The sequence below is a fragment of the Protomyctophum bolini genome (assembly GCF_963924005.1).
Source record: "Protomyctophum bolini genome assembly, chromosome: 4".
Classification (NCBI taxonomy): domain Eukaryota; kingdom Metazoa; phylum Chordata; class Actinopteri; order Myctophiformes; family Myctophidae; genus Protomyctophum; species Protomyctophum bolini.
This window is the reverse complement of record NC_137865.1, coordinates 36,827,302-36,839,141: the sequence shown is the minus strand read 5'-3', so window position 1 is coordinate 36,839,141 and position 11,840 is coordinate 36,827,302. Positions and strand designations below refer to the sequence as shown.

The 11,840-nt window shown below is 41.8% G+C and overlaps 1 protein-coding gene across 3 annotated transcripts; it reads right to left on the bottom strand.

The window, feature by feature from the left end:
• Positions 1-1,891: 1,891 nt before the first annotated feature.
• Positions 1,892-8,772, bottom strand: znf277 (zinc finger protein 277). Of its 3 annotated transcripts, none has more exons than XM_080761423.1 (12): positions 8,719-8,772; positions 7,269-7,473; positions 7,009-7,097; positions 6,521-6,603; positions 5,917-6,008; positions 5,173-5,283; positions 4,800-4,932; positions 4,368-4,435; positions 4,102-4,198; positions 3,937-3,979; positions 3,253-3,427; positions 1,892-2,230 (listed from the first exon to the last, which is right to left on the bottom strand). In XM_080761423.1, exons 1-12 carry the CDS (start codon positions 8,744-8,746, stop codon positions 2,038-2,040), a joined length of 1,317 nt encoding a protein of 438 aa, XP_080617549.1. In that variant the 5' UTR covers positions 8,747-8,772; the 3' UTR covers positions 1,892-2,037. The 3 variants fall into 3 exon arrangements, with proteins under 3 accessions (XP_080617549.1, XP_080617550.1, XP_080617551.1); XM_080761424.1 differs by having other exon boundaries at positions 7,269-7,482; positions 8,719-8,738; XM_080761425.1 differs by lacking the exon at positions 8,719-8,772 and adding an exon at positions 7,700-7,801.
• Between the last annotated feature and the right edge of the window lie 3,068 nt (positions 8,773-11,840).

Sequence of the window (11,840 nt, the reverse complement as noted above, 5' to 3'; positions counted from 1 at the left end):
CCTCATGGAGCGAAGCAATCACAACAGTGATTCCTGAGGGCAAAGAAATGTTAAATCATTTTAAAAAACCTTCTTTGATTATTTATTAACCAACATGAGTTCTAAATATAGGTTTCAATATAGTTTCAGTTAGTTGCCCAGCAGTGAGCACTGACGTATGATGTGGTTTTGTCTCTGCAGTGCTGTGTGTTTGTGAATGTCAGTCCAGACGAGAACAACGTGGGGGAGACTCTGAGCACGCTGCAGTTTGGCGCCACCATCAGACAGGTGGCCCTGGGGAAGACCTCCCAAAACCTCACCCCAGCCAAGAGCACCAAACCTGACACTGTGACCCCAGCCAAGAGCACCAAACCAGAAGACATGGCCCCAGCAAAGAGCACAAAGACAGACAATGTGACCCCAGCAAAGAGCACCAAACCTGAAAGTGTGACCCCAGCCAAGAGCACCAAACCAGACGGTACGAGTCCAGCTAAGATCACAAAACCTGACTGTGTGACGCCAGCAAAGAGCACAAAGATTGAGAAATAGCCAGGGAACATAAAAATTTATGAATCTGGGACATGAGTTCATGTGTACCGTACCAACAACTACAGTAGGACATTAACTGATATGATCAACATTTATTAAAATATATATTTGACAATGTTCTGCATATGTCACATTTCATGATGTTTTGATACAATTAGTTCATACGTTGCAATTCAGTTTTTTATTCAGGCCAGTTGTGTGACAGACTGACAGGCATGTGTTTTGTGATGATTTGGATAGGCCTAGTCTGTTTGAAGTAGTCCTGACATTTGAAAGCATGTTGCACAAAATCATAACGTAAGCTATTCTTCCCGAAAGCTTTCACAAAATCGTGAAAACGGCAGGCCTTTGTTCTTCAGGAGATGGTTCAGAATAGGCCTGACCTCAATTAGTCCAATAGTCGACTACTGGTCAATGTTTTTTTTGCATGATTCGACTTAGAGTTGACCTAATTATTACAAAGTTTGAAAGAAATAGGATAGGCCTATATCATGATTTATTGGGAGAAACCAAGCAAGTATAAGTTTTATTTTAGACATTAAGCACCCCCCACAGCCAAAGGGAATTATACTCCATTGTGTGTTTTATGTTAACAGTTTCCGTCCACACGTCCTAGGGAATCCAACCGACTGATTCAAAGGATGTGTGTACACGTCCTAGCGCATCTTCAATGATATTAGGCGAGAGAATAATATTCTGAATTTTTGTTAGACCCCACGGCCACCTCTTCGTTCACCAGCGGTCCCGGTTACTTCCTAGTGTACCACGGCAGAAAGAATGCCTCGTCTCTCGTAATCTAGAGCGCTCTCCGTGGTTTTGATCTGATGGATATACTAAGCTCTTCATTTCTGACTTCTCAGCTGCCTCTCATTCAAAATAAGAACGCGATGGAATATTTAGCGATAATATTAAAACGAGAGAAAAGTAAGCAAGCTAAACATCTGTTTTTTTCCGGAAAACAGAAGGGCTTTTTCAGAGTAAAAGCGGCCATGTCTTCCCGGCACCTCAGAGCTCCTATTTTTAAGGAATCCCGGGGCTAATTGTGTTAAGCAGATTATGTAGTCAGACTGATTCGACTGCCAATTTCTCAGTCAAATCATGCAAAAAAAGGTTCTAGTTGTACGGGCCTCTGTTCTTCAGGAGTTGGTTCTAGTTGTATGGGCCTCTGTTCTTCAGGAGTTGGTTCTAGTTGTACGGGCCTCTGTTCTTCAGGAGTTGGTTCTAGTTGTATGGGCCTCTGTTCTTCAGGAGTTGGTTCTAGTTGTACGGGCCTCTGTTCTTCAGGAGTTGGTTCTAGTTGTATGGGCCTCTGTTCTTCAGGAGTTGGTTCTAGTTGTACGGGCCTCTGTTCTTCAGGAGTTGGTTGTAGTTGTATGGGCCTCTGTTCTTCAGGAGTTGGTTCTAGTTGTACAGGCCTCTGTTCTTCAGGAGTTGGTTCTAGTTGTATGGGCCTCTGTTCTTCAGGAGTTGGTTCTAGTTGTACGGGCCTCTGTTCTTCAGGAGTTGGTTCTAGTTGTACGGGCCTCTGTTCTTCAGGAGTTGGTTGAGGACGCTGGTCTGCTTTAGGACCCTCAGGTTGGTCATGTCCTCTGCAAAGACGGGCACGTCTCCACCCCTGCGGGGCGCTGTGCCCTCACTGTCACTGTCGCTGTCCGACAGGCCACAGAGCAGAGCGTCGTTCTCATAGGTGGGGAAGAAGTATCTGCGGAGAGCGAGAGGAGCTTACACATTGTATCGTCTGTCGGGTGGAAACCTCATACATAAAGTATGCTCAGGATTCAAATGCAAAAGTAACAGATCTACAAGCTAAAAATGTCACTTTGTGCCATATTTCAAGCCTGTAGATGCTTTAGTGTGATGCTGTAGTATGCTCAAGTAGTCTCCTACTGAATTATTGCTCAGGAATGCAACCAAAGCAAATTTCCATTAATTCAAGGCTTCGTATAGAGTATTAGACAAGAGCAGGAATTAGACTTTGGTTGATGCAGCAGTGAAACAGTAGTAATGGCTGGGACACTGAGCCTACAGGAGTGCACTTAAGTGTTTGGTGCGTAGGCCAGAGAAAAGCTCAACAATCAATACCGGAGCACTACTAAATACAGCCTGAACAAGCAAGTCCACACTGGGAGATCAATGCTGATGGATTAGTTCCATGAGCAGGGTGTAAAGAAATCTGTTTAAGAATAACAGCACACATTTCAGTTTATAGTCGTTTATAGAAGGGACAGGGCTCTAAGGACGGCTCTGTCGGTCCACCACTGTGGTCAAACAACATAATGGTCTCTGTCCGGTGGAAACCGCATACTTTTCAGGATTCAAATTCAAAAACGGCAAAAGAAGCAGATCCACAAGCTCAAAACGTGTCGATTCGTGACACGCAGTGTTGATTTTGTCAACTAAATGAAAACTAAGACGATTGTCAACAAATAAAAACTAGACTAAAATGTTAGGAAGGGACTAGTGGACAAGAGATCCACTAAGTCATTTTACACTTGGTTGCATCTGCTATTTTCAGTGTAAAGTGTAAAGTCAGTCATTATGACGGCATCAAGGCCCACTAAAATACATTTTAGTCGAATAGAATCTTATGATATTTAGTAGACTAAAACATTCCAGGTGACTAAAATTAAATAAACTATTCAAGAGACTATGACTAAAACTAAAATTTGGTATCAAAATCAACACTGGTGACACTACTACTTTTTCCAAATGTACTGAACTCACTGAGGTTGGTCCCACGCAGATATCTGCGGCAGCTTCATGACGTGACCAGAGTCCATGATGTGACGCAGGGCTTCGGCTTTGGAGACAAACCTCTCCTGGCAGCCGTAGCAGCGACACTGGTGGATCTCTCGTCGGATGTAGTTCACCAGCTTGACTTGCTGGTAGAACTTGAGATCTGGGGTTGTTGAACGCAGGAAAGTAATGACCACATATTATTCTAGAAGAGCATGTATAGTGCTGCTGTTGGGCATAACTTTTTTCCTATTTTTTTCTACTTAAAAATACTACAGCGTCACACAAGTGACAAAAGATGAAAAGTGCAGCACTATGCATTTTGATCGTGTAGACCTACTTTTGATGTTTTTGAATTTGAATCCTGAAAACGGTTTTGGCATAAAATGAGGTTTCCACCCGACAGAGATGATATCGGCTATACTTTTCTTTTTTAATGTTCTGAAAACTTTTCATATAAAATGCCCCAAAATAGTGTTGTAATTAGATTAACGATTGATAACCATAACCCATTTGATTAACTGTTGCACCCCTATAAAGAAGTTAATCAGTTCCCCCTGTTCATAGACATTAAACGGCACAATAAAGGATAGCTGGCTGTGTTTTCTGAAAATTGACAGCATTCTGTAAGTTACAACAATGTCAGATCAATCCAGAACATGTATTACTCACTGAGCTCAGTTCTCAACCCTTGGAGGTCAAAACCATGAACGTTCTAAAAAGACAAGGAAGCAGAAAATGATCATATTCACACAGCGGCCATTTTGCTCTTAAAGCACACTACATACTGTACTTCAACCATACATTACATTCGTGTATTGTGTGTGTATACTGTACCTGCATGTGTGTGTAGATCTTGTCCATGGTTTCAGACTGGTGTTCGCAGAACAGACACACTGCACACACCGGATGAGCCTGCCAGTCTGACCAATCACTGAGGAGATCGAAGACATTAATGAGCTCCGACCATACACAGCGGCTTTGACGCAAAATGTCTTATTTGATCGCTCGACAATGCTTTCATAATGTCAGAGATGTCTCCACAAGCTCAGCGCGCTAGAGAAGGACCGCCTCTACCAGTGGTTAAGAGTTGTAGAACTTACTCGTCTTCGTCATCAACCATCTCGCGGTCATCCTCAGACTGGACTTCCTCCCAGGTCTTTCCAAGCTCCTGAATGATGGGGAGCCCATTAGATTTGTTGTAGGGGGTGATTTGTTTGTCACAAAAAACAGCTCCTCTATTGTGATAGTAATCATTGCTACAGTAATCTAGTGTTTGTTCAGTGACTCTCCCTGGCAACACTTTACAGGACGGGATACCCAATTTTATCCAATCAGGAGAGAGAATGCAGCATAAAGAAGTGGAATTGAAGTGATGACACCAATAAGTGAGCAGATAAATGTAGTGAGCAGTTGATAAATGGGTGCTCAAAATGCGGCACTCCACATAAATCCAGCTATTTTTACACGGATGAATGGAAACGATTCTAATGATTACCTGCAATAATCGGGTGTAATAATGCTGCCAGGCCTACCAGGTAGTTGATGACATAGAAGCGGTCGTACTGGGGGTTGTTGGCGTTGATGCGGCGGTGTGCTTTCTTCCTCATGTGATCCTTCAGCGTGGTTTTATCTCTGAATGTCTTCTCACAGTACAGACACTGTAGACTGACACAAGCACACACACGTCAAGGACCACCAAATTAATATGCATTTGCCAGAAAATACATTGTGCTAAGATGGAACCACCATACAAGGTTTGCCTTTTATTGCAAAACTCCTGCTGATTCTTACCTAGCTTACGTCTAGCTTGCTCTGTAGCGTGTCCAGGAACTCATTCTTAGAACAATGTGGGGGCTCGCAACTCACTTAAGAATACTAAAAAAAAAAAGAATTACTCATAGTTACCTGTCCAGCTTGCTCTGTAGCGTGTCCAGAAACTCTATGCAGTACACAATGTTGTCTGGCAGCCCGATGCTGAAGGAGTGCTCCCTGGCCATGTGGTTGAGCAACGTGGATCTGCAATGAGTCAAAGAACAATTTAGGCATTTAGCACAGTGGTTCTCAACCAGTGGTCCTTGCGGAGGTTCCAGGTGGTCCCAGCTAAATTATGAGTGTAAAATGAAACCAAAGGACTGTAAGGGAACATTTGGTTTCATTTTACGCTCTCAAGTTACATTTTTGTTAAACATCTGCATTTTAAGTTTACACAATTAGATAATGTAGAAGAATTGTTAATTTAATCAACGTTTGCCTGTTACTGTATCACTCCTAACAAAATCTACTACGTTTTGGTCTGAGAGGTTAAATGTCATCACATGGTGGTCAGTGGCTCAAATTCCAAATGGACCTTGAAATGAAAAAGGTTGAATATCCACTGACTTAGCAGATACTCTTAACCAGAGCGACTTACAATAAACACATACATCAAATGCAGAGAGACAGTGTAGTGCGTCAGTAAAATGAGTAAATAAATATAGCCCAAAATGTATTTGTATTTGGCCGCAGAACCGCCATCTTGAAAGGACTTTCTGCCAAGGACCCCCATAAGGAGAAATGACGCAAACGATTTATTTTAAATAGCAGACCTACACGCTCACGACACGTAGCATCAATGCTAGGTGTCGTGAGCTTGTAGATCCGCTGGCAGACCTGTTTCCACTGAAGTCCTCGCTGCAGAACATGCAGACGCGCTGAAAAACTGTGTCATCTCGCTCTCTCTGCTGCTGCTCTAGAATCTCCACCTGTGCATGGCCAGAGTAAATCGATTCAAAATTTAAATAAATGTAATAATAAATAATGTTATTTCATGTCAGTCATGTCTGTACTAGTGTACTGCAAATAAAATAAGAGAAAACAGTATTGTAAAACAAATATATATTACATACATATTGGATTTGTATAAGAAGGGAAAAAAATATTTTTGGAAAGTAATTGTGTTTAAAATAAATTGTATCGTGATTTGAATCGTATGGTGAGTTGAGTGAATCGTTACATGCCCACTAGACTAGACAGTGATGATTCATGTTCATGGAAGATGCTTCTAAGTTCTGAAGAGTTTAACCACTTATACTCTTTGATATTCTTAATTAAAATAACTAATAACCATCTACTTGTAAATCGGCTATTTTCGGTGTGCAACATGCTTCCATAGAAGACACCACATGCTGGCTTCTATGGAATCCAAATGACTGAAAACAGTCGTGGCAAGTGAGAACTTGAAACCATGAATAATAATAATAATAATAATGCTCACCAGTCTCTTCTGTTGGAGCTGCTCTCTCAGGCCTCTGTCTTCAGGCAGGACATCACAGAGCAGGAAGTAATGTTCCTGTATGTCTGCGAAGACAACCAATCACTGGTTGGTATTGGTACAATCCACACACATACTGTACAGTACCAACCAATCACTGGTTGATATTGGTACAACTCACACACGTACTGTACTCTTGTCACAAGCCGCTCACAGCCATTAAAATGGCTCACAACACGAGTCGTGTGCTTGTAGATGGGCTTCTTTCAGTGCGCGACATGCTTCCTAATGACTGAAATTAGTCGTGGCGACTGAAGCCTTATTCATAGTCCTAGATAAGGTGACCGCCGAAAACATGACGTCACGTTGCGGTGATAAGCGACTCACCCCAACACAACACATCTCTAAGTAAAACCACCGTTTTAGTGGTCACCTTATGACCTAAAACTGGAGTATGAATAGAAGAACTGTAATCCATGACCATTACTTACCAACAGGCCCTTCAGAGTTGGTCTTTATCACACTGCAGAAATCTGTCAGGGGTTGTTCTAAGAATCTGCCCTTCCAGTAAACCATGTACCTGATGGAGCAGAAAAAAGTGCACTAAAATATACAGAATATATGCCAATATCTGAACACTTCTCAAAGTGGGGTCCGGGGATTCCAAAATTAGTTAAAAGATCAAATGTATGGAAATTGTTGTTTTGAGTGAGACGGAGAGGAAAGCCATGTTAGTGTGTGTGTGTTTTACTTTGGGAAGTCTGCTATGAGCTTGACGTCAGAGATGACCAGCTTGTGCTCCAGAACCAGATGTTTGAGGAGACGCTCCTTGTGGGACAACGGAGCAGATTCAGGGCAGAGGACACACACCACCACCACCTCCTCATCCAGACCGCTGCTGCTGGCTGCTTCTTCATCGGGGAAACACAGGGGCTCCAGAATGCTGTCCTGTCCACCTGTGTCACCTGCAGTCAATGCAGTAGTTATCAACCACATGAACCCTAAATCAGAAATGACTACATTTAGAGCAGTAGTTCTCTAACTTTTCTCCGGTACCCGGCCCAGAATGAGAATATTTATGTAAAAATAAATAATAATTTTTAAAAGGTTTTAAAAAACATTAAACTCAACATTGCTGTTGTACCATCTCTCAAGTGTTTGTTTCATATTGTTATGACTTACAACAGTATGAGTTAGTTTCCATGCAGGTTCAGTGTTGGCGCTCATTGGAAATCACCCAACGTACCACCTGGTCTGCTTTGAAATTGCACAGAGGCAGCAGGAGGTTGCGTTATTGAAAACGAGCGCTTCCAAACTCCAAACACAGCAGGTGAAAAAAAATCACCTGCAAGGAATTTCTTCACAGATAAGAAATTCCTTGCAGGTGATTATTTTTCCAGATACTTTCCATTACTCTATAAGCCATATCTCCAAACCTGGTGGGTCAAACTGAACCACCAATATGTGAACCACTAATATTTGAATATGTCAATTTGATTCCCTGCTTTCATGACATGGAAAAACGAAAATTAAAAAAAATCCAATGGCAGTCCCTCAGTCAAATTTTGTCACATTTTGTTATAGTTTTATGACACGAACACCTTGCAGATAAGAGGACCAAGCTTTCCGTACAGCTGCAATGTTGGTGAGTTTAATGTTTAATCAGATAGGAATTTTCTGTTTGGATGTAGGCCTATGGGCTGTCAATGGCTGGTACGTGTTGCAACTATAGGTGCAGCTAGCCCTGAAACATGACTGTCATGATGATGGTGCAGCTATAGCTTAAGGATGAGCCCAAGTTAGAAGGCTGGGGATGAAATGAAAACGTGAGTGGCCAGTGTGCAGAGGAAATTCTTGTCAGACAGTGTGAAACCTTCAAATGAATACCGGTATGAATCTTTAGCTGACCTCAATTCATTATTGTGTGAATATCTCGCCTAGTCCGACACAGGGCATATGAGTGATCTTTGCTCAATGTTTGTGTATAATATATGGAATAATAAGATGAATTTCTTAGCATGGAGCTAACGGGGATGAATAGTCAGGCAGCTCAGGTTGACAACCACATTCTGTCTACCATTATATTCTAATATAAACAACAACCCTGGAAGCAACCGTGCAATGATAACACAAACGTGCAGTTAGTGAACTTTAGTAAATAAATACACTTTAATTATAGTAAACGACAACATGCCACATACCACTTTTACTAGCCATGCAGGCAGCCATTTGATGTCACGTGGTCAAAACAGCCGACGGCTGCCCTTCCTGACCAATCAGAGGGCTTCAGTTCAGAGTCCCCACATAAATGAACCTCACACATGTACAGGTAATGCCCACCAGATGGTGCTGTAACTACACTATTATTTTTTTTACATTCGTCAACATTTTGTAGAGATATTTGGAATAATTTGTGCAGTGGTGGTGGTGGAAAGGTAAAGTGGTGTAGCCAGGTAAAGTATATTCACTCGTGTACTGTAGCCTACTGTACATATTCTGGTATTTCCACATTAGGCATACTTGAGTATTTCCTTTATTTTTATTTAAACCTTTCTACTTGCTGCTCAACCACATCTCAGAGACAACAATTACTGGAAAACATGTGTTTACTTTGCAGATTTAAATCAATAATGAATCTAATCTAGTCTAATATAATATAATATAATATAATATAATATAATATAATCCATGCCACGTTGAAAAGTGGCAATATACCACTTTTGTGGAGTGGCATGCCAAATGCCACTTTTGGAGGAGGAATCACGTCATTCAGTTGTGAGCTTAATCTGCTGTTTACGAATTATAAAATAGGGCTACAATGGTTAATAATAAGTGGTCCAATAACTATATGATTTTGAAATGCACATTCTGCATGATGCTTTTACTATATTGGACCCCACTTTGACAATCTCTGACCTAAATACCACAAAAACCTATAGCAAAATCTCTCTCCCAAGCCCCATCCATCCATCCATCCATCACAGACCATCAGTCTCTCCTCCATTGCTTTTGCAGTTGGTCCACTGGTTGAAAACCACTGGTTTACACTGGTGAACTCTATGGCCCAATAAATAAATGCACTTTGGCTGTTCTGCCATGCTGTGCTGATATACAGTACAATATGTCATGCTGCCATGCTGTTTTGATACATGCTGGATGCTACTGTTTTTATGCCATGCTGTGCTGTTATACAGTACAATATGTCATGCTGCCATGTTGTTTTGAAACATGCTGGATGCTACTGTTTTTAATATGCTGTCCACTTTTAATTCACTGCACTTTTTTCCCAGTATTTTCTGATAGATGCATTTTATTGAACACTTTTTTCATGTGCAAGCCTACTACTGTGTAAATGACAAATAAATGACCTTGAAAAGTAAAAGTACTCATTGCAGAATTTCACCAAAGTTCCACAAAACCCATGCAGTAAAAATTGGTAATGCACATATCAGTGACGTCACTGCTATTTTTGAAGATGTTTTCTTTTTTTGTAATGTAATCCTGGGCTCTACACTCCCTCTGCCAACCTGGGGAGAGCAACGGACTGACCTCATATGCTTCCTTCATGCATGAGGAGTCCAAGCCACTTCTTTTCACCTGACGGGGGCAAGTTTCCCCGGCTGGAAGTAACACGTGTAAGGAACACGTTATTCCAACCAGTTATTTTCACCTGCAAACTGCAAATCTTTTTTCTTTTCTTCGTCTGTTCCGGTGGTCCCTGGCACAAAACGGTTTCAGGTGGGTAGTCTGCGGCCAAATACAACTCAATTTGGGGGTCCTTGAGGGATAGGTTTGAGAAGCACGGTTGTAGAGAGTGCTGATCTATAATTGGTGCCATTCAGTGCTGGCATTTGGTTACTCAGCACATAGCATATAAGTCAGCTATGTAGCTGCAACTAGCTGCAGATAGACAGGCAGAGTTGAAATGGTGTCCTTAAGGGCTGTCGGCTTGTCGCCTGATAATGGCTTCTATATTCCAGTTTTAATTAAGCCCTGCAGGAGAATCCCACCTCTTTATCATCAATGGACCTGAGTGTGGTGCTGCACTCGCCTCCCTGTGGGTCTTTCATCTCTGCTGCACCATATAACTCATTTCTATTCAAAGACAAAAAATATATTTTTTAATGAATCTCTTTGATCGATTTCTCCTGTCAATCATCAGTTAATTTTCATTGTTCGTTTTAATGTAATGTGTAGGGGGGGGATGTGGATGGGTATAGTCCAACCCTCACTCATCCCTTTGTCTTTCCATCCAGAATGTAATCTATTTCGTAAAAAGAAAAACATTGCTGCAGCTTTCAAAACTATTCAATTCACGTTGGGGAAAAGTTAAAAAGAATCTATTCGTCGTGGGTTGGGTTGCGTCGTCAGTCAGCCTGTCATCTCCCCCTTTCACTTTATGTCCCTTTCTTGAACCACACACACACACACACACACACACACACACACACACACACACACACACACACACACACACACACAGTATATATCTTGCTCCCCTATGTGCTTGTTACTGGGCGTATCTACAATGTGATGCAGTTCATTTGTAGTACTAGTGTGCCTAATGCGAGAACTATTGGTGACACTAGCTTCAAACTAGCTGTACTGTAGTTGCCAGTCTGATATTTAGTCTGTGTAACACCCAGGATTCGAACCTGGGTCTCCCTCGTGGAAAGCCAACATCTTAACCACTAAGCCAAAGGGAATTCCCTATGACTCGGGGGGAGATATTAGACTTCTAGGACATCAGGCTGAGGTTGTGAGCCACTCTGCTCATCCCCGTTATATAATGTTATATATGATAAAGATCTAATAAGGGTCCATTTGGTTACCGACTCTCCACTGGTATCTGGTTGAAAACCACTGATCTAGAACATTACGAACCATACTTTACATGATACATAGCGGTAAGTGGTCCATGGACAAGGGAACAGTTACCTGCTCCAGCTCCAGCCATTCATTTACACATTTAATTTTGGCACATGTCTCATTTAATGGTTTCATTATCACTTATTTGACAGGGGTCTCCCTGCCCTGGCTTTGAGGCTCCATTCTTCTTCTTAATGTTGGCAGCATCACAGTGAGAGTGCTGTGTGAGTCATACGTTGGCCCTTTGAGCAACTGAATGAGGAGATATAAATGGAAAATTGTGCATTTATAAAGCGCTTTACATCGATTGTGCATTACGTTCACCCATTACACACACATTCACACCGATGGCAGAGGAAACCATGCAATGCAGCAATTCAGAGAAATTCAGAACACTTCAACACGAACCTGCGATCGAACTGCTATTTTCAAATATCCAAAGTTAAAATAGGGT

Coding starts and splice junctions, on each gene's coding strand:
- znf277 (XM_080761423.1), bottom strand. CDS start 8,746: ATGGCTGCCTGCATGGCTAGTAAAAGTG. Junction 3,980..4,101: donor AGATCTACACACACATGCAG/GTACAGTATACA, acceptor TTGTCTTTTTAG/AACGTTCATGGTTTTGACCT. Junction 2,231..3,252: donor TCTGCGTGGGACCAACCTCA/GTGAGTTCAGTA, acceptor CGCTCTCCGCAG/ATACTTCTTCCCCACCTATG.